General features: G+C 41.6%; 1 protein-coding gene across 1 annotated transcript in view; it reads left to right on the top strand.

Moving 5' to 3' along the window:
• PAPPA2 (pappalysin 2) overlaps positions 1 to 22,548 on the top strand; it is a 303,795-nt gene that overhangs the window by 236,152 nt on the left and 45,095 nt on the right. The window contains exons 17-19 of the mRNA XM_040263919.1: positions 9,385 to 9,553; positions 10,924 to 11,059; positions 13,997 to 14,106. Coding sequence (XP_040119853.1) covers positions 9,385 to 9,553; positions 10,924 to 11,059; positions 13,997 to 14,106 — 415 coding nt within the window. The remainder of the gene's footprint in view (positions 1 to 9,384; positions 9,554 to 10,923; positions 11,060 to 13,996; positions 14,107 to 22,548) is intronic.

Here is a 22,548-nt window from a genome sequence, read left to right as displayed (position 1 = left end):
TCCCAGAGTTCACCCAAACTCATGTGCATCAAGTCAGTGATACCATCCAGCCATCTCATCCTCTGTCATCCCCTTCTCCTCCTGCCCCCAATCCCTCCCAGCATCAAGGTCTTTTCCAGTGAGTCAACTCTTTGCATGAGGTGGCCAAAGTATTGGAGTTTCAGCCTCAGCATCAGTCCTTCTAATGAACACCCAGGACTGATCTCCTTTAGGATGGACTGGTTGGATCTCCTTGCAGTCCAAGGGACTCTGAAGAGTCTTTTCCAGCACCACAGTTCAAAAGCATCAATTCTTTAGCACTCAGCTTTCTTCACAGACTGAACATATGAATGGACAAATACAGGCATACCTCATTGTATTGCTCTTTGCTTTATTACGCTTTGTAGATAATTGTGTTTGTTTTACAAATTTAATGTTTGTGATAACCCTGTATTGAGCGTTGAGCAAGTTTATTGGCACCATTTTTCTAACAGCATTTCCTCATTTCATGTCTCTACATCACATTTTAGTAATTCTTGCAATGTTTCAAATCTTCCACCAGCAAAAGATTATGACTCACTAAAGGTTTTGATGATGGTTAGTATTTTTTAGCAATAAAGCATTTTTAAATTAATATATGTACATTTTAAAATATAAAGCTATTGCACACTTAATAGATTATAGTATAGTGTAAACATAACTTTCATATGCACTGGGAAAACAACAAATGCCTACGACTTATTTTACTGTGATATTCACTTTATTGCAGTGGTCTGGAACTAAACCCACAATATCTTCAAGGTATGCCTGTGACTGAATGATAAAAAACAATGAAATCAAGAGATTCCTATTTAATGTTCCCATGTTTTAGACTCAGTTCATCACTGCATTTCAGTGTAATCACTAAATCTTCAAATACACACTGAAGGGAATAGATACAGAATTCTGAGAAATAATTTTAATAGTTATTATAAATGTTTGGTTTTAAATTGCATGCATTGGAGAAACCTCACGATGTTTTTAGATCTGGAGGTAACCTGAGGAGATTTAGTAGGGAGATAGCTGTCAGCTGTGTGAAGAATGCATGCGAGGTGCCAAGAAACTCGTAGAAAAGAGGTTAAGTGGGGGCTATTGAACTTAATCCCTGGGTCAGGAAGATCCCCTGGAGTAGGAAATGGCAAACCATTCCTGTATTCTTGCCTGGAAAACCTTATGGACAGAGGAGCCTGGCAGGCTACACAGTCCATGGGGTCAGAAAGAGTCAGACATGACTGATCCGCACACACACACACACACACACACACACATACACACACACATTGAACTTGAAGTGAGAAAGGCTAAAGGTTGGACAGTTTAGGTAGCGGTAGTGAGGGATGAAGAAGGGGCCCCAAACTTGAGGTAGGGGATCAGACTTAGGGGCAGGACATTATTGCATCTGCTAATTTGGAGACCTGAGAGTTCACAGCAGGAAATCCAAAGATAGAAGTGAGGGGTGGGACTTCAAAGGAGACTGGTGACCACATGATTGTAGGGGTCAGCAGATTGCTCATTCTCACAGAGAGGCTCTATTTTACATGGAAGAGGAGCTTTGTAAGTTACAGGCACTTTTATGAGTCAGGGAAGAATGAAAGGTCAAAGCCCATGTGTCCAATGTGCTGGCTCTGCTGAACTGTTTCTCATCTAGTCAAGTGGGCTGGGGCTGGATTTCAGGCGGCCTGGTGTGAGAGAGGACAGGACAACTGTGATCGGCTGTGGACTAGCTATGCCTGGAGCTGCTGCTCTCCGTTTAGGATGTTGGCTTGAGAAACCAGGTCTGCAGTTTGTTAATAAAGCTGGCCTGGTGTTTGGAAGCGCTGATGGTTCTGTCTGGGGTGGGGTAGAGGACCAGAGGACCGTGTCTTTTGAAATGGTCTAGAAGGCTAATTATTAAACTTTGATGAGAATAGAAATCACTTGGAGACTTTGTTAAAATGCAGATTCTGAGTGAGTCTGAGTGGAGCCGGAGATTCTGCATTTGCAACAAGCTCCCTGGTGATTTCAGTGCTGCTGTTCTGCAGCCACACTCAGACAGGCGAGGATATTCTCAGTGAAGACTCTTTCTAATTTTAACCCCCAAACGGACCATGTGCCGTGTAAAACATTGGGCCGATTAACACTTAGGTTTCCTAACCTATGTAATGCAAAGAGTGACCCGGTTACTCCTCTCTCTTACATTTCCTTTTTCAGGATATTCTGCGTGGGGGGACTTTGAGATACTCGGTACAAAGGCACAAAGTAAAGGGAGGTAATTTATGTGCAGCTCCACTTCTAGTAACACTAGTGCTTGCATATTATGACCTAAGGATTGGCATCAGACAGACCCTGGTATGGGCATACCTCAGAAATAGTTGGGATTTGGTTCTAGACCAGTGCAATAAATCAAATATTATAATAAAGCAAGTCACACAAATTTTTTTGGTTTCCCAATGCACATAAAAGTTGTGTTGACACGATACTGTAGTCTCTTAAGTGTGCCATAGCATTATGTCTTACAAACCAACGTACATAATTTAAAAATACTTTTATTGCTAAAAAAAAAAGCTAACCATCATTTGCCAACATAGAGTTGCCAAAAACCTTCAGTTTGTAAAAACTGCAATATCTACAAAGTGCAGTAAACAAAGCACAACAAAATGAGGTTCGCCTGTACCGATCCCTGCTCTGCCTTTAACCAGCTAGGTAACCTCAAGCCAGTCATTTTACTTTTCTAAACCTGCTTACTTAATCTATAAAATAAACATCTACACATTCACTGAACCTATGTTTATTGGCGTCTGTTCCATACCAGACATTTTGCTGAGAGCTGAGGATATAACACTAAATGAGATTTTGCCCTCACCAAGCTCACAACCCAAAGGGGGAGACAGGAAAAAAAAAATGAAATAATTATACAGTATGCATTCTATGTAAAAATGTACAGGTGTTTTGATGAAAAGCCCAAAACATTAGAGGTATAAAATAAGGATGCTCTTGGGCGGCAAACTTTCTCCTTAGATAGGAAGATGAGCCCGCCACGGAAAGAAAAAAAAGAAAAGCATCAGAAGCAGAGAGAATGGTACTAACTTCCTTTGGCAGGAAAGAGCTTGCATTGTGCTTGGGATTCTAAGTCCATTGTGGACAAAGTAAGTGATTTGACTGGGGCATAGGATCAGTTCAGTTCAGCTGCTCAGTCGTGTCCAACTCTTTGAGATCCCATAGACTGCAGCACGCCAGGCTTCCCGGTCCATCACCAACTCCTGGAGCTTGCTCAAATGCATGTCCATTGAGTCAGTGATGCCATCGAACCATCTCATCCTCTGTCGTCCACTACTCCTCCTGCCTTTAATCTTTCCCAGCATCAGGGTCTTTTCTAGTGAGTCAGTTCTTCGCATCAGGTGGCCAAAGTATTGGAGCTTCAGCTTCAGCATCAGTCCTTCCAGTAGATATTCAGGGTTGATTTCCTTTCTAAGATTGACTAGTTTGATCTCCTTGGAGTCCAAGGGACTCTGAAGAGTCTTCCCCAGCACCACAGTTCAAAAGCATCAATTCTTTGGCGCTCAGCTTTCTATATGGTCCAACTCTTATATCCATACATGACTACTAGAAAAACCATAGCTTCAACTATAAGGACCTTTGTTGGCAATGTCTCTGCTTTTTAATATGCTGTCTAGGTTTGTCATAGCTTTTCTTCGAAGGACATAGGATGAGGTCAGGAAAAGTGGAGCTAGATCATGTGGGACCACATGAGCAAAAAAGTTTGGATTTTATTTTTCATGTAACAGAAGGCAATTGGAATGTCCTAAGGAGGAAAATGACATATTCTGATTTATTTATTTGTTTTTACAAAGTATCCCTCTGGCTGGTGTTTCTAGACCAGGCAGGAAGGGATCCAGAGGAGAAGTGAAGACTCTAGTTGGGAGATGAGTGCTAAGAAAGTGGGCTAGTGCTCATGACAGTAGAGACGCAAGGGATGTGGGGACAGATGGAGATATTTGGGAGGTAAAACTAAGAGGCCCTACTGATGGAACATGATCGAATGGGAGCTTGGGGAAAATATAAGATTGAGATGAAGAGTGAAATCAAGGATGTCTCCTACATATCAAGTTTGGGCAACAGCATAGATGGTGGTATCATTTGTTGAGCTAGGAATGATTGGAGAAGAGCATGTGTGGAGAGAAGGGAATCAAGAACTCACGTAATGATAGATCTTAGCACACAGAATGGGTCTGAGGGGAAATGCTATAGATATGTATCCTTCAGTACAATGCCTAGCACTTCAATACTCAGTATTTTATTGTTTTTCTGTTAATATTATTACTCATGAAGGACTACTCATTGGAGACACCAGATGCCCTTGATCAGTAAAGACATGATAATTCCCTTGGACTCAATAATCATACTTTTATTTTCTCCAATGGAAAATAAATATTACTTTTGAAAACCCTGCAGTGGTGATAGAAGGATGGGATAGACTCACGTGTGCCTCGAGCAACATCAGTCAAACTTTCAGCCAAGTTTTGATTACAAGATCTTTATTTCTGGCAATGATGTAAGAAGCAGAAAGAGCACAGCTGGATTTTCAGTACTAGGTGGATACCACATGTTCTGAAAATTGGAAAAAAGCATCTTCTGACTTGGAAATTGTGGTGATTTGTCTGGAGTAGTTAGAGGGAAAATAAATACAAACCTTCCCCTACCCCCAACCCCTCATGGTACCATTTACAGAGTAAGTTGTCTGGCTGTAACTGTCCTGTTTGGTCTTTGCTAAACATCCAGTCTTTTGGCCAGTGTTGTTAGGTGGGTGATTTTGCACTCTGATTTCTATACCTATGGTTTATTTTTACTAGCATAGGAAAGTAGCATAGATTTTAGTAGTTTGCCAACCTAACTACATATTAGACTGCTGACAAATTAAAAAATAAGGGGTGTGGGGCCAATTCCATGAAACTTAGACAATCTAGTTTTTATACAGCTCCTACATGAGTTTGATGGGCTGGTCTACAAATGTCATTTGGAAACCATTGTTCTAATGGTTGGGGTGTTACGTTATGATTGCAAAACTCTAAATTCTATCCTTGCTTTTGCCAGTGACTAGCTTGCTGTGTGGCATTGAGCAAGTCACCTCATAGTTATTAATGTGCAGTTTCCTGCCTGTAAAATGAGATGTTTTAGCCTCTCTTACTCCATCAGGATAAAGAAAATACAGAGAGCTTTGAGTCAGTAGAATATCTCAGTTGAAAGGCACTTGCACTAGATTATCAAAAAAGTCTTGGAATCTGTCCTGGTGAGGACCTGCCTGTGTGCTTTGTCTGATATCCAATACCATCCTTCTTTGAAATGCAAACTGATTCACTTCATGACATAAGAAATCTCTCTCTCTCTCTCTCTTTTTAATTCATACACATTATACAAAGGGGGTGGACCATTCTGAAAAAAACCAATGTTTTCATAATGATTTTATAAGTGTCAGAGACTACTCCTCAAGATCACCAAACTAGAAGAAACACAGAGGCAGTTTGGGTATCACTCGGGATTAAAGTTCTGCCTTTGCTATATAGGCTTTAGTCCTCTTCAGGGACCTACGTGGAAATAAAATTTTCTGAAGCTGGGAGAAATACAACACGCCCTGAATTCCTCCTGCAATCACAGTACCTTTTTGAACAAAATGAAAAGAACCAGCCCATGGCACTCAAGTGTCAACCTCCATACCAGGGGCTTTCATTTCATAAGCCCGTATAGATAAGCACCGTGGAGCTGTGAGACAGCAGGGGCTATGAAGAACGGACCAATCAAATGCTTTGTGAGAAGTCTGTGGGCGGAGCCTGAGTTGCGTCATCTGCTTGGGTGACATGCAGAAGCCAGCCCCTGTTAAGGGAGATGAAACTGCGGGGAGAATCCTTGAGGTTGAGAGGGCATAGGAACTCTTACAAGAAGGAAAAGGTATTTCCTAGGGAATCAGGACTCTCCCAGTCTGTCCCTTGTCCTGCCTGTAGTGCCTCCTCTGGGGCACCAGTGTGAACTGCGCTGCTTCCGGCCACCACACAGCCTTCTTCCTCCCTCATCACCGATAGGACAGGTGGTTTGCAGCACAGGGCCTGTCACGTTGCCTGGGTACCACCCACGACATCCAACTCACTCTTCCCCAGCCAAGTTTGATCTGTCTACCCTCACCTCTGAAACTATTAAACTGGCAAAGAGATATATGAAATCAACATTCTTGAATGGCTCTTCACTCCGGGCAAGGAACTGTTTCCATGGTTGAAGCGTTCCAACCAATTCAGAGAAAAATACCACATGAAGTCAAAATATTGTCGTCCTAGCCAAGAAAGGGTTTTCCTTTATAGCCATGCTGACATGCAAGGTTTACAGCCTTGCCTCTCCCCTGGCGTCAATGGTATTGCTTGCTCTCTGCAGCCCGGGGATGTCAGTTCAGCCGAGGTGGGGGGCGGATTTAATCTGTGGGACGTGGTAGCAAGGAGAGAATCTCTGGGAGGATGTAAACTCTGTAGTGTGAAAAAGAAGTCGAATATCCAGTCTTGTAGAGAGACAAACAAGAGCTTCATTATAGTAAAAAGAACTGCCTTCACTTCCTTGAAGATAGATTTGAGAAGACACTTTGAAAATGTCATCTTCCTTTGGGGAAAGAAGCCATGCAGTACACAGTGCGTGATTTCATTTACATCAAGTTCAAGAACAGGCAAAATAAATCCACGCTGATGAAAGTCAGAAGAGTATAGATTGCAGGGGTATTCAGTTGTGAAGGGAGATTTTTAGGGGGACTGGAAATTCTCTGTGTCTTGATCTGAGTGATGAGTACCAAGGTTATTCACATGTAAAAATGTCTTGAGCTGTATACCGAGTTATGCATTTTCTGTATGTAATTTATTGCTCAATGCAAAAATTTCAAATGAATCTTCTTTTCTTTCTTTTTTTGGGGGGGCACACTTACAAATGTGGCATCCGAATAAAGGACTGTTCAGTAGAGAAGAGATGTTATGGATACTCAAAGTGGATTGTAGAGCATAACATGCAGGAAAACCTGACCCAGGAAGGACCATAGGATTCAGTGGCAGGCTGACGTGGGTCCAAATCCTGTCTGCAACTTTAACTGTAGATCTTTGAGCTAGCTATAAATCTCTCAGGCTCAGTTTTCTTCTCTGAAATGTGGATAATAATATTTACCTTTAACTGTTATTTGGGGGATTCAATGAAATAATGTGTGTAGGTATTTTGCCAAATACCTGAAATATAGCTCAAAAATAATATTTATTATTGACAGATACTAGATAATGTCCACATAAACTATGATGCTAAAGAATTCCAGTCATAAAATCAGGCTTCTTTCCTAGAATACTACTGGGGATGAAGGTATGAATATGAATCTAAATAACTGTTTAACCATAAATTAAGTACTCCTTCATGAATATCTAAATGGATATTGTTAAAATATGTTAAACTATTGTGGTGGATTAGTAGCTAAGTCATGTTCGACTCTTGAGACCCCATGCACCATAGCACTCTAGGCTCCTCTGTCCATGGGGTTTTCCAGGCAAGAATACTGGAGGGCTGCCATTTCCTTCTACAGGGGATCTTCCAGACCCAGGAATTGAACCCAGGTCTCCTGCATTGCAGGTGGATTCTTTACTGACTGAGATATGAGAGAAGCCCTTTAAACTACTAAAATGTATAATGTTAAACTATTAAAACGTATAATGCTTAACTATTAAAATTTATAATGTTAAACTATTAAAATTTATTTAAATTACTCAAAATCAACTACATTCTGGGCTGTAGGATCTTGGTAAAATTACTGAACATCTTGGAGTAGTTTCTTTATCAATGAAATGGGAATGATAATACTACTTCAGTAGAGATATCCTGATGATTTGGTTTACTAAAATATTTAGTGTGCTCTGCAGTGTGCTTAATGCAGTATGAGTTTTGGTTAAATAATTCAGTTTGGTAAATATTTCATTAATGCCTAATATAAGACAGATTTTTTTTTGTTGTTTTTGGGAATTGAAATTAAAAATAAATTTCAATTTATTCACAATCCTTGCCTTCAGGCAGCTTCCAGCCTAGTGCAAAAGACAAACATATACACATTTATAAAATAATTTGATAAATGTTATACTAATATAATATTAGAATACTGGCAAAGCATGCAGGAGGCATTGTACAGAAGTCCATTAAAAGTGTGTGAGTGAGGGCCACATTTAAATTTTCCAAGGGCATCATGATCCTGGAAAATAACAATTCACGGTCATCATGTGATTGAATCAGTGGTGTGGTTTAGTCGCTAAGGCGTGTCTGACTCTGTAACCTCGTGGACTGTAGCCGGCCAGGCTCCTCTGTCCATGCGACTTCCCAGGCAAGAGTGCTGGAGTGGGCTGCCACTTCCTTGTGCAGGGATCAAACCTGCTTCTTCTGCGCTGGCAGGCAGGGTCTTTACCACTGAGCCACCAGGGAAGCCCTCGAATCAATGGACAAAGGATTATTTCTATTTTAGAATCACAAGATTATCTGACTGGGAATGTTTTGAATCAGAACTGGATGCGTTAAAACAGCAAATGGAAAGCACTTTCAGTTTGGCAATGAGTTAGGAAGGAAATGGGATGGAGTTTGAAGTGGTAAGACCTAATCCTACTGACTATCGACTACCTCAAATGCAGTTCCTCTGGGTGGAGGCCATATTTCTGCATGGGAAGGGAGGGCAGTTATTCCAGGACAGTATTGAGTCATTTCTACATTGAGAATCTGATGAAAGCTATGAATACTTTCCAAGAAAAAAAAAAATGGACTTGTCAGCAAACAAAATGGCTGTAGTCATTTCCAGCAATATTCTTGCCCTTATGAAATTCAGGGTAAGAGCTTCTGTTTTAAGAAGACCCCCCACTGCTGTATCTTTTCTCCTCTCTGGAGAACCAATAAATATTGGCAGCTTCATTGATTTCATTACTGTATTCATACTGATGATCCTCAGATGATTTCTGGATAATCCCCTGAGTGTGTGATAACCTTTGCTGTACGCCATCCTACCTGGTATTTCCCAGTGCACTTAAGTGTGAGACTGCTCCAAGATGACAACCTTAGAGAAAACCCAACTGCAAAATCTAGATGCTGCATAGGTAGTTAATAAGGTCTCTGGAGAGGAATATACCAATCTTACTACATAACAGCTAATGCAATCACTGCCGTAAAGTGCATTATTACTAGTTTTCCTTCCGTGGCTTAGAAATTTGGATGAAGAGGTAAGACACTGGGTTAACAAGAACCAACTGCTCCCGTCTATTGGCTAATCTCTGTCCCATGTTGCTGAGGGTCCAGACTTCTCCCATAACCTTCTTGAGGATTCTGATGGACCCTTTTGTTTTGTCTTGTCAGCAAGTCCCTGAAGATCCAGTGCCTGGAGAGTGGAATCTGGGAACAAGGCAGCTGTGTCCCAGTGGTGTGCAAGCCCCCCTCCCCTGTCTTTGAAGGCATGTATGAATGCACCAATGGCTTTGAGCTCGACAGCCAGTGTTTTATCAACTGTAACCAGGAAAGTAAAAGGGTAAGGATGACTTGAACTTTATTTTGGATCAGGCCGTGCTCCAATCTTGGTGACCAATCCGAGAATGCTGAATAAAATAAATGAATGGCAATAGGCAGGGCCTAAGTTGGGATTCTAACCAGAGATGTTGATATCATTTAATAGGGAATTAAGAAGATACTACATTCTTGGAATAGTCTCTCCTCTTGGATAAGAAGAACAACCTGATAGGTTAGATACCTGGGTAAACTGCAAAAAGGCTCAGATTCTGACTTGGCAATATGATTTCCCCCAAACTAACTTGGCTAGAAATGCTGGTATCATACTTTTTAATAGAAAACAGTCTTGAACAGAAACACAAATTCCTCAGCAGGGGCAAAGCTGAAAGCACTGTTGGATTGTTGTTCTCCCTAGGATTTTGGCGCAAGAGGTCTCAAACAAAAACCACAGTCTTATCGTGGTTATACAACTAAAATCAATTTTATTTTAGAAGCTTTTCAAGTACCCTACACAAACCCGAGACAGGAAGTTAAGCAGACTTCCTAAGCAGAGATCAGTGACTTTGCCTTCTCTCCTGGCACATGCCTTTATCTCAGTGTTCAGTACTCCAAGGTAAAGGCCACAGGACACAAGTGAAAAGAATACGCCATGAAATGAGTCCCCTGGGAAATCAAGCACACCTGCTTGCACTAATTGTTTAAGGGCTCAAGGAGTTTGCCAGATGAAGGGAGAGTTTATCTGAAATTCTAAAATCTTATTTTCTTGGGCTTTGTGAGTTCGTGCTATTCTCTATGTTCTGCATATAAGATACTTGGTGATTACTGGGGACACGAAGCCAAGAGTTACGCAAACAAGCACACATGTAGAGAAAGGGAATAGAGCTTTGATGAGATGAAAAGCAGCTATGAAGTGTCCATTCAAGCAGACAGAAAAGCAAAAAGCACCTTCAGAAAAATTATGAATTAGGCCCACTGGCTCAAACTCATCTTGCAAAAAATCTGACATTTGCCACAAGCAGCATTTGTGGGAGAGTATGAATGGATCAATGCAAAAACGACACCATCTGGGAAAAAAATTTCCCAAAGCTATCTCAGAATACATGGGTCACATTTGGTGGCTTACTGTAACCTTATATCCAAAGGAAAACACACTGTTAATGATTTTCTAATGACAAAATTATTCATGATTCCTTCACATCAAAACAGCAAAAAACTTGTCTTGACATTTTTGGGGAAAAGTCAATAGCAGCATAGTGTATTATCTCAATAGTGTCTTTTAGTCTAGGTTCTACAATCGGAGAACACTGCCATTTAAGCAGACCACTTTTGCCCACACCCTAAAAGAAGTTAGCAAAACTATAATGTCCATGTTTTCAACTTTTGATATTGTAGCTTCCCATCCGCTGCACGAAGGAGGGACGGTGGAGCGAGGAGTTCAAGTTATGTGAGAACCTGCGAGGGGAATGCCCACCACCCACCTCAGACCCAAAATTTGTGGAGTACAAGTGTGAACAAGGACACGGGATAGGTATGTTTGGAAAGAGATGCTGATTTCTGCTCCCAAGTAATCCTTCTATTAGGCCTGGCTGGGTCTTAGATCAGATCCGTCATTCTGCCTGAGGAGTGGACAGAAATCCAAGTTGACTTTTCGCTGCTTCAGTTAAAATGAAATTTATGACATTTTTTCCTGCCACTCCTCCACACGCATGTAATGCTGGTGGTGCTGCTGAGCGATTTGTGTAGTGTTTGGTCATGTTACCCAGTACAGCCTGAAAATGGATTGATTTTTTGGTAGGAGTTGCAGTTCAAAGAGGAAAGGTGGGAATGTGTAGCCATATCCCACACATGCACTGGACACCTGCTTCATACTCTCTGCTGCTGTACCTTGAGCAGAGAGTTCCCACAAGGAGCAATTTGAGATTGTCTCTGCTTGCCTGGGTCAGCAGCCATTCTTTCTCTATGGTGAACCTGGCTCCAGAACCTAGGGACCACTTTTCCTTTTTAACTGGGGGATAGTTGTTTTACAATGTGTTAGTTTCTGCTGCACAGTGAAGTGAATAAGCTATATGTGTGCGTATATTCGCCCCCTCTTGGACCTCCTCCCACCCCCCACCCCACCTATCTAGGTCATCACAGAGCACCAAGCTGAACTCCCTGTGTTATACAGCAGGTTCTCACTAGCTATCTGTTTTACACATGGTAGTGTATAAATGCCAATGCGCCTCTCTCAATTCATCCCACCCTTCATTTGCCCCTTGTGTCCACATGTAAATTCTCTATGTCTGTGTCTCTATTCCTGCCCTGCAAATAGGTTCATCTGTACCATTTTTCTAGATTCCATATATACATATTCAGTTCAGTTCAGTTCAGTCCCTCAGTTGTGTCCAACTCTTCACGACCCCATGAACTGCAGCACGCCAGGCCTCCCTGTCCATCACCAACTCCCAGAGTCCACCCAAACCCATGTCCATTGAGTCGGTGATGCCATCCAACCATCTCATCCTCTGTTGTCCCCTTCTCCTCCTGCCCTCAATCTTTCCCAGCCTCAGGGTCTTTTCCAATGATATATGTATTAATATACAATATTTGTTTTTCTATACAATATTTGTTTTTCTCTTTCTGACTTACTACACTCTGTATGACAGTCTCTAGGTAGATCCATGTCTCTACAAATGACTCAATTTCTTTCCTTTCTATGGCTAAATAATATTCCATTGTATATATGTGCTGCATCTTCCTTATCCATTCATCTGTTGATAGATATTTAGGTTGCCTCCATGTCCTGGATATTGTAAATAGTGCTGTATTGAACATCAGGGTGAATATGTCTTTTCGAATTATGAAGTGAGTGAAGTTAAAAGTCTCTGTGGCTAGGGATAATGTAAAGTGAAATTAACTCAAATTGGCTCTGTCTGAACTTAAGCATCATAGAAAAGAGATCCTGTTTGTGAAAAAACTGTTGAGACTAACCCTAGGTTTTTAATTGCATGAGCAAGGAGTAATTTCCCAAGTCATTCTAACATGTGTAATGCCAGTAGATAAAACTTGAGTTAATGAGAAAGCTTGTTAGTTTCTGAGACTGTTCTTTACCATCTTCAATCTGCTGTTTGCACTGAGAAATCTTGTGGCCAGACAAGGAGTTGTAGGGTGCTGAGACTGTGCTTCTCATGTGGTGCCTCATGAGAAAATTCTTATGTGCCCACTCTCTAATTTCTACATCAATGTATCACACACTCACATGTGTAGAGTCTTTAAGATTCATGGAATTCTTTGAGTTATACAAGTCAGTGTAAAACAGGAATAGAGATAACACTGAAAAGAAACTTGGAGATCATGAAATCTTTAGATGGGGAAATTGAGAACCCTGAGAGTCTGCCTTCTTTGAATAGAATTTTAGAAGACACTCAGGCTTCTTGTCGGAGAAGGCAATGGCACCCCATTCCAGTACTCTTGCCTGGAAAGTCCTATGAACGAAGGAGCCTTGTAGGCTGCAGTCCATGGGGTCGCTAAGAGTCGGATACGACTGAGCAACTTCCCTTTCACTTTTCACTTTCATACATTGGAGAAGGAAATGGCAACCCACTCCAGTGTTCTTGCCTGGAGAATCCCAGAGATGGGGGAGCCTGGTGGGCTGCCGTCTATGGGGCTGCACAGAGTCGGACATGACTGAAGTGACTTAGCAGTAGCAGGCTTCATGTACAAAGAAATAGAGTGGGATTTTCCTTTGAAAGGCAACCACAGGACCAAAAATCTCTGCTTTTGATTTCTCCTCATTTCCTCTTTTAATCAGTAGGTTTCTTGGCTACCAGAGTAATGATCTTCAGTGTTGCAGGCATTATAAATCCACCTTCATGATTTGTGCGTCATTTTCTCCCCAGTTAGTAATTTTTAGATAATAGATCCTGCAATTATCAGCTTCAGGAAATCATATAAGCAGAAATGCTATTAAAAGTACTTAAAAGGCATCAACCAATCAGTATAGACCTTAGCTGGCCAGAGTCCTGGAGTGGGGTCTCAGAGGTCTGCAGAGCAGGAATTAAATCTTTTATTGCTGGGTCATACAGAGATTTCGGGGATTCTAGAGGAAGGGGTATATGTGGCCAGAAAGGGGAAGAGCACTTGGAACCAGGGAGTTAACTTGGTGCAGTGGTTCTTTACTGGTGAGGGTAGGAGCATCCCTACAGGGGCATAGTCAATGAGGATCAGCCTTGCCGGTGACCATGTTAATGAGGTGATCTACAATGTAGAGTGATGGACTCTATGGACATGAATTTGAGCAGACTTCCAAGAGACACTGGAGGACAGGGAAGCATGGTGTGCTGCAGTCCATGACATTGCAAAGAGTCAGACATGACTTAGCGACTGAACAACAGCACAATGTAGAAAGCAATTGTTTTTGAAAAACAAAGCTAATGATTCCAAGATGTGAAGTTCAAGTGTCTATTGTAAATTTCTGTTCCTTCAGGTGCAGTGTGTTCCCCACTGTGTATCGTCCTCCCTAGTGATCCTGTAATCCTTCCTGAGAATGTCACTACTGACACTCTGGAGCACTGGATGGAACCCGTCAGAGTACAGGTGAGGAAAGAGTCATTTTTATGTGCTAAGGAGGTAAGACACTAAGCAGTTCTCAACTGGCAGCATATTCCCAGGTATAATTTCAGAGGCTTTCAAAGCATCCTTAGAACGAACAACCACATGGATCATTCCTAGAGAGAAGAACTGAAAATAAATAAGAAAAGAGAAAAGCTTGAGAAAAGATGGCCTATATCCAAAGGAAAGTTTAAAAGAATGTAGAAGGATGACCGAGAGGGATAAAGTATGGAAGGAAATTTAAAGAGAAAATTACCACTAATAAAAAAAAAGATTGTAAATCAATTCTATTCCAATAAAAAGCTTTTTAAAAAATAGAACAGCAAAAATGTAGGATAAACCAAAGTTATGAATAAAGATAAGAGAAGGGTAGAGAGGAAAAGATAAAATAATGGAAAAAAAAACTGAAAACAGGGAAAGAATGATGAAAGGAAGTAAGAGAAGTTGACTTTATTTATTTAATTCATTTTATTTTTTAATGGCTGTGCTGGGTCTTCGGTGCTGTGCACGGGCTTTCTCTAGCTGTGGTTCGTGGACTCCAAGGTGCACAGGATTAAGCAGTGGCGCACAAGCTTAGTTGACCTGAGGCGTGTGGGATCATCCCACACCAGGGATTGAACCCATGTCCTCTAATTGGCAGACAGGTTCTTAGCCACTGGACCACCAGGGATGTCCCTCCCCTGGTTTCTTAACCACTTTAGCTCCTGACTCATAGTGACCTTACCTAATACTACTGGCATAACTCTTAATGAATTCAACATACAGACATCTGGTCCTTCTGAAACCTTGGTTCTCAGTTCCATGGCCTCTTCTGATCACCTTTACTTCCCTGACTTTCTCTCTCACAGGCCTTCCTTGGCTCACTCTAATCTTGCTACAGTAGCTCTTAGCTGATTCTTGAACATGCCAGACACATCCCACCTCAGGACCTTTGCCCCGTGGTTCCCTCTGCCTGGAATGCTCTTCTCCTGGGTATCTTCATGCCCTGCTCCTCAGCTTCCTTCAGAAATTTATTCAAATGTCAGGAAGGCCTCCTTTGACTCCACTATCTAAAATGTTAACTCCCCTACACTTTCGTCTCTCTTCCCCCTTTTATCTTTTTCTCCTTAGGACTTATCATGACCATGCATAATATATATTTAACTCATTTATCTTATATATTGATCAGTCTCTTTCTGCCACTAGAATAAAAAGATCAAAAGATCAGTGAAGAATTATGTTTCACTACTATATCCCAGATCCTAGACTACTACCTACTGTGTAGTAAGTGTTCAATAAATACTTGTATGAAATGAATAAATGAAAAAGAGAAAGATGGAGAAGATGGTAATACATTATTTCTTCTTAGAATGGGAGGATGGGGATATCAGAAAGCCTGGGAGATGGCTTGTTTTATTAAACTGTCTAATAAACAAAAACCTTAGAAGTTTGTTCTTGCAGAGTCACCAAGACATAGACTCTAGAGAGGTACCACATTTCATTTGGAAATCATTCTCAGATTGCTCCCTTTTCTTCACAGGCTAATTGTGCCGTGTTATTGGCGAGGATGTATGTTAAAGCAGGAGGATAAGGAACAAATACTTAAGTGTGATTCAGGGGTGGGGGATGGGAGGAGTGTGACCCTATCAATTCAGTCACTCAGCAAACACTTATTGGGGTTTACTGTGTGCCCTAGAACTATGCTAAGTGCTGGGAATATGAAGAGGGAAAAATGAGAGTCCCTCTGTTTACAAGAGTTACAATCTGGCCATAAAAATGAACGTTTATAATAATGCAACATGAGAAGTGTCTTGTTTGTGGTAGAGAACTATAGGAACACCCAAGAGGAAGCAACTAATTCTTCTGCTCAGGAACTGGGGGGGGGGGCCCCCGCGGGGGGCATTGTGCATTGTTGTTCAGTCAAGTCAGACTCTTCGGGACCCCATGAACCGTCGTCTGTCAGATTCTTCTGTCCATGGCGTTCTCCAGGCAAAAATACCAGAGTGGGTTGCCATTCCCTTCTCCAGGGGATCTTTCCAACCCTGGTCTCTGCAACCCCTGCATTGCAGACAGATTCTTTATCATCTGAGCCACCAGGGAAGACCTTGGAGTTGGGGAAGGAGCAATAGACCAGGAAGCTTTTCCTTTGGGTCAGAATCTATGATCGAAGGGAACATTCTAGTGGGTAAGAAGTTCTGTGTGTTTGCAAGCAGAGTATGTGCTGTGGTGAGGGAGAGGGGAGATGGGAGCTAGGTCGATGGGATAGGACAGAAGCAGGTGGACGAGACCCTGTAGTGCGTGGTGAACTCCTCTGAGGATGTTGAACCCAAAGAGAAAACTGCACCAGTGGGAGGGACGCTGGGAAGTCCAGCTGGAAGTGGAAAGGAGAAAGCCAGAAAAACACCTTGCCTGGTTCTCCCATCCCCTGGCCTTTCTGGACTTTCTGTACCATTTCCCACAATCAGTTGTGAAGGTTTAGCTGGAATTCGAGTACCTGAAGAGAGGACTCCTGCCTCGTGTTCCTGGAGTGCCAGACAGAGTGGCCCCTGTCGGTCCCTCTAATTCAACTTCTCATGTGAAAGACTTCTCTTTCTTTATAAGCAGCTAAAGGGGGAAAGCCTTGGAACTTTTACAATCCATTTTCTCCCCCTGAGAGATGCACTGCTTCAGGAACCCTTCTACACTTACTGTAGCATCTGCCCAACAAGGTATCCGATGAGCATAGTCGGTGGATTCAGGGTTTGTGACACCAGAGTGCAGGCCTTCCAGTGATAGGGGTTCTTCCACTTCCACTTTCTGAATGGGACATTCAGAAAGAGCAGTTCACTTTTCTTCATGAAGACAGCAGAGACTTGACTATTTCCCAACTGGAAAACAGTATCTTCTCTTTTATTAAAACCTCTCCTTTCTCCACTGTCCTTCAGGGGAGTCACTATTATTTATTTACCTCTATTCCAAAGCATTTTGTTCATGTTTATATTCCTACTTCCTTTTTCAGCACTGGGCAAATTGTAGATGTCTTATAAATGTTGGTCGAGTAAGTAAAGAAATTGCTATGGCATCATTTTCTACTTTGGAAGTAAATACATATTTTCTCCTCAAACTGGGTATGTTGCTGCAGCTTCCTACAGTTATATATAATTATATCCTTGTCCATTGCAAGTTGCAAACCCCAGAGAGAAAATGCAGAATTTATTTTCTTCTTAAGCCAAACATCAAACGTTATCATTTGTATCACTGCATTTATCATGACTATGGTCTTGTAAGTAAATTCCTGGTTTTGGAAAATAGGTTATCCAAGCACAATTTTGAGAATGATAACATCTAAGGAACACTGTAGATCTTGGGATAAAAAAATTGTGTTTAAAAAAAAAGTTAAGTTTTTATTCATAATCTCTGTTCTTCACGAGCTACATAATTTTAGGCTGCTTAGCTCTTCTGTGACTCCATTTCCTTGTGTGTAAAATAGGTATAATACCTAACTCAAAAGGTCAGTATGACTATGAGATGAGCAGCATATGACTAGAATTTAATTTTATGATTGATGCATAATAATCTTTCTTGGTCGGTTGTCATTCCTACTGGAGACAAACTGCTTCCCCTCACTTCTGCCTGCCTCTTCTCATCTGTAATGACACACCATGCTTTTTATAATTTGGAGACGCAACTGAATAATGTAGTGGTGGGTCACAGTGTACAGTAGGGTAGGCAGCACCATTACTTCAGTGGCACCCTTGAGACTTGTGTCATATTTCTGTGTGAAAATAAAGTGAAATAATTAAATTAGCTGCTTCCCACACTGTAGTGGAAGAATTGAAGTAACTCACCAAATGAACTTCATTCTTACCTTGAAAGAGTAATTTGCTCCTAAAAAACCCCAAAAGTCAGAAGTTCAAAGGTTGAAAGCATAATTGACATTTCCTGAATCCCCAAATCAGTATTTTTTATGCCAAAAGAAAGCCAAGGGTTAATCCAATGTTAATATTCATTATCATACAGTCGCTAACCACCATGCTGTTACCTGTACTCTCTCAGCTCTATTATAGATATAATGAAATTAAGAAGGATTGCTTACAAATGAAGCTTACATGGGATGCTTCACCTTTAGGGAATTGAAACTTTATTAAAACAGAAAAACAAGGAAAAGTCAATGGAAGCACAGGAGACAATGATGAGGTTGTTACGCGTGTGTTCCCAGATCCTCAGAAATGAGATTATGCACGAACCACAGATGACCCATAGTGTCTGCCACTGTGTGGCATTCAATGGCTCTTGAGGGGTGGGAGATCTAAGCCTGTCCTCATGTCATGCGAGTGTATGTTCCTTGGTTCTTGGTCTCGTCCCAACAAAGTTTTGGAGTGACGGACATTAAAGCCCCCTGGGCGTATCACAGCTCTCAGGTCTCGGATAGACCATGTTATAGCTCTCAGGTCTCAAATGGACCGTGTTATAGCTCTTAGACAAATCAGTGTTACAGCTCAGTGTTACAGCTCTATTTTATTTAGAAGATAGCAGGAAAATCCATCTCTGAGGCATGAGGGCACGGCGATCCAAAGACATGAAGAGAAGAGCACCCCAGCGCGGGGGTTGTGGGGAGAGAGAGCTAGCTTTGGCTCCTCTTTTTATATGTTTTTCTCTCCCTGGGCCTGTCCTATGTAAATTGGGCCAGCCAGGAGTGTTGTTTGTTTTATCTGAGGTCCTCACTCCAGTCCTCAAATCTTCTTTTGTTCTATTTTCGCGGGCTTTTCCCTTCTTTGTCTTTTAGCCACCGTCATTTTGAACTCCTTTTCCCTATTCTACCTACTTAACACTCACAAAGAAGTGCCTATTACACCAAAGCAGTTGTGTTAAATGAAAATCTTCCTCAAGTATCGATTTATCTTGAAGGATGTTCCATATTATACTCAATCTTAAGTTTTGGCGTCCTTTAGAATCACTTGGGCAGTTTGTAAAGGGAGCAGAACTGTCTTCCCCTCTTCAGAGAGGCTCACAGTGCCGTGGGGTATGTATTTTTTAACAGGCACCCCAAGTAATTTCCGTGTAAAACTTTGCAAAACACTGCTATTATAAAATAAAATTCTGGCAACATAAATGTTTTAAGTAAAATCACACCTATTTGGAGCCTGGCTCATTTGTTTAGTAAATGATGATCTCCTATTACATGTAAACCCCTGCTATCTCCCATACTTCAAATACCTGGTATCTGGCAAAACAACAGAGCAGTGGATTAAATTGCATCATTTTCTCTAGTCTGCTTCCAATGATTTCATTCTTTGTAATAAAAATGATGTCTTACATTTGGATAACACTTTATTGCCTGCAAAGTTGTATATATAAAATATATATTTTAGATATTTATAATTTCATTTGAATCTTCTCATAAACCAATAAACTAGGGGAAAAAGATTTTATTATCCTTATTTCACAGACAAATTAGATATTGTCGGATGATCTGTCCAAGTTTGCACGGCTTTCAAGAATTGGAGAGAGCAGTGCAACCAACTTTTCTGACTTCAAGTTCAGTGATTTCCCCTGAATCACCATGTTTTCTGTAGTCTGGTGTACATTTGGGTTACTTTCCCCATCAAATAAAAAAGAAGTCCCTTGTCACAACCGTGAGAGCCTCCTCGTTCCCACACTTTCCTTCCCTCCCTGTGAAGTCTAATAAAATAATTGAGAGGTATTTCCCTATAGTACTGCTTTTCCTTATTGTGAGTTTGTTTTTAAAGAACAATCAAGTAAACTTTTCAGGTAACTATAAAATTTGTTTGCCTGTCTTTGGGGATTCTGCTGGATTTTACTCCTGAAAATGATATCTGAGTCCTAGAATAATATACTTTTCATTAAAGGAAGAATTTTCAAGAACTTGGGTAGTAAGGGATTTTGACGAAAAACAACTCCAAGTGGCAACTGTCATAAAAGGAAGAGTGAGGCTCTCCTGGGTTCAAATACTATTTGACTTACCCCTTGGAGCCTCTTCCTGCTCAGCGGCAAGAATGGGGATGGTATTCTGTCTTGAAGGTGAAAGGTTGCTGCTGAGAGCCATGGCAATGGCAATGGCAGCCCACTCCAGTACTCTTGCCTGGAAAATCCCAAGGGTGGAGGAGCCTGGTGGGCTGCAGTCCATGGGGTCGCACAGAGTCGGACACGACTGAGCGACTTCACTTTCACTTTTCACTTTCATGCATTGGAGAAGGAAATGGCAACCAACTCCAGTGTTCTTGCCTGGAGAATCCCAGGGATGGGGGAGCCTGGTGGGCTGCTCTCTATGGGGTTGCACAGAGTCAGACACGACTGAAGTGACTTAGCAGCAGCAGTGACCTCTGGAGGAGAGGATTTTGATCCGGGGTCAGAGACAAGGTTTGACTACTTGGAGCTTTTTGTGCAGCAAAGTTTTATTAAAGTAGAGATAGGGAAAGCTTCTGCCATAGACATCATAAGGGGACAGAAAGAGTGCCCTCTTGCTAGTTTTAGCAAGGGGTTTTATGTCTGTTGGTGCTGCTAATCAGATAAGACGGATACCTCGAGGCTGAGGGAGTTTCACCAGGCCCCTCTCCTATCATATGCATTTTTGAGATAGGATAGCACGAGGTGTGTCATCCACACCCCTCCCTCCCCCAATAAGATTGACAGGAACACTGGTTTATTGAGCCATTATCAGCCCAAGGTTTGAGAAAAGAAAAAAAAGCTAGCTTTAAGCAGAACCATCTTGAAGAAAGGGCAGATTCCCAAGCAAATACATAGTTTCATTAACATAGATTAAGCAAAATATTTCCATAAGAAAAACGCATTGGTTAGCCCTAGGCAGAACCAGATATCATCAACACAGAATTAAAAGAAGACTCTTAATTTTGTGCAGAGAAGGAAAAACAAAAACAAAATCTTCTGCCACTTGCAGTTCATTTCCTTCTGCCACTTGGGGACCTCTGACCTTCCTGCCTGTTACCCTCTCTCAAAGGGTTGCTATAAAAATTCAAAATAACACTTTTGCAATGTTTTTAAGTTTCGTGCACATAGTTTAAAATTATGTAAAAATGGAATTTGTGTTCACTTAGTACAAATCTCACCTTTGGAAATTTCCTACATCTATGAAAAGATATCACCAGCTATCTATAAGAAAGAGAAATATTTTACAAGTTCTATGCTTTGCTTGTTAGTGTGTGTGTGTATGTATAGACTGATGTGTGTAGGCCTTTTTTTTTTTTTTCTGTGCCTTTTACAAATGAGGCTGGGAAGACAACGGTGATTCAGTGCTTCCTACTGGAATACCTCTGACTAAAGAAGCAATGTCTAATGGCTTGGTTATGAGTTTGAGAAGAGAGTAAGGATGAACATGTACTATTATGTCTAAATGTTTCAAGAGCATTCTGGCTTAGGAAACGTGAAATAAGGATTTGAAATTCCCAAATGGGCTGTCTGAGCCTTTGCTGTTGTAATAATGTCTTCCTCCTTCACCTACTATGTCTGCGGACATAGATTTTTCTATAATGATGGCGTCAGCCATCATTGCAGAAAGAGAGGACATAAAACAAAAATGCTTCTTGGTTGTCAAATAAATTCCTGCCAGTCAAAGTGACTGAGCAGTGGAATCTGGCAGCTGGGACAGACAGGAGCAGCCAACTGTGCTGTCGGTGTCGCTGCTCATATCTAGGGGGCCTGAGCTGGGTATGGGAAGAGCTCCACGTGGACTTCCACTGAGAGCACTTTGTGCTTTTCTCATCCCTGCTTCTCATCTTCTTCCTTTCCCCTTCTTCCTCTTTCTGTCACTCTAATACCAAACTGTAAGAGTCTTAGAGATGAGAATGTCTTACCTTCATGCCCATGTGTGCTTGCCAAGTTGTTTCAGTCGCGTTGGATCCTTTGCGACCCTATAGACCAGTAGCCCACCGTATACACTCCACGGGATTCTCCAGGCAAGAATACTGGAGTGGGTTACCACGTCCTCCTCCAGGGGATCTTCCTGACCCAGCGTCTCTTAACTCTCCTGCACTGGCGGGCGGGTTCTCTACCACTCATGCCACCTGAGAAGCCCCACCTTCATCTCTAGACCTCCTCCTCAATGCAAGATTCATTTCACTTGCTGCTCAGAAGGCAGTTGCTGTGTGAAACCAAAGAGCTGGAAAAAGAATGGCTCCCACCCTCCAGAGCCATTTCTCATGGCAAACCTTTGGGTTTTTCCAAAAAGATACCCACTCCAGTATTCTTGGGCTTTTCATGTAGCTCAGCTGGTAAAGAATCTGCCTGCAATGCAGGAGACCTGGGTTCAATCCCTGAGTTGAGTAGATCCCCTGGAGAAGGGAAAGGCTACCCACTCCAGTATTCTGGCCTGGAGAATTCCATGGACTGTATAGTCCATGGGTTCATGAAGAGTCAAACACAACTGACCAACTTTCACTGAGCAACAAAAAAATAATAAGATTAATTTTTTATTATTGTCCTTAATCACTG

Source organism: Oryx dammah, unplaced genomic scaffold (genome assembly GCF_014754425.2).
Source record: "Oryx dammah isolate SB20612 unplaced genomic scaffold, SCBI_Odam_1.1 HiC_scaffold_21, whole genome shotgun sequence".
Lineage (NCBI taxonomy): Eukaryota > Metazoa > Chordata > Mammalia > Artiodactyla > Bovidae > Oryx > Oryx dammah.
The sequence above is the reverse complement of the archived record's forward strand: the minus strand, read 5'-3'. Positions and strand labels throughout refer to the sequence as shown.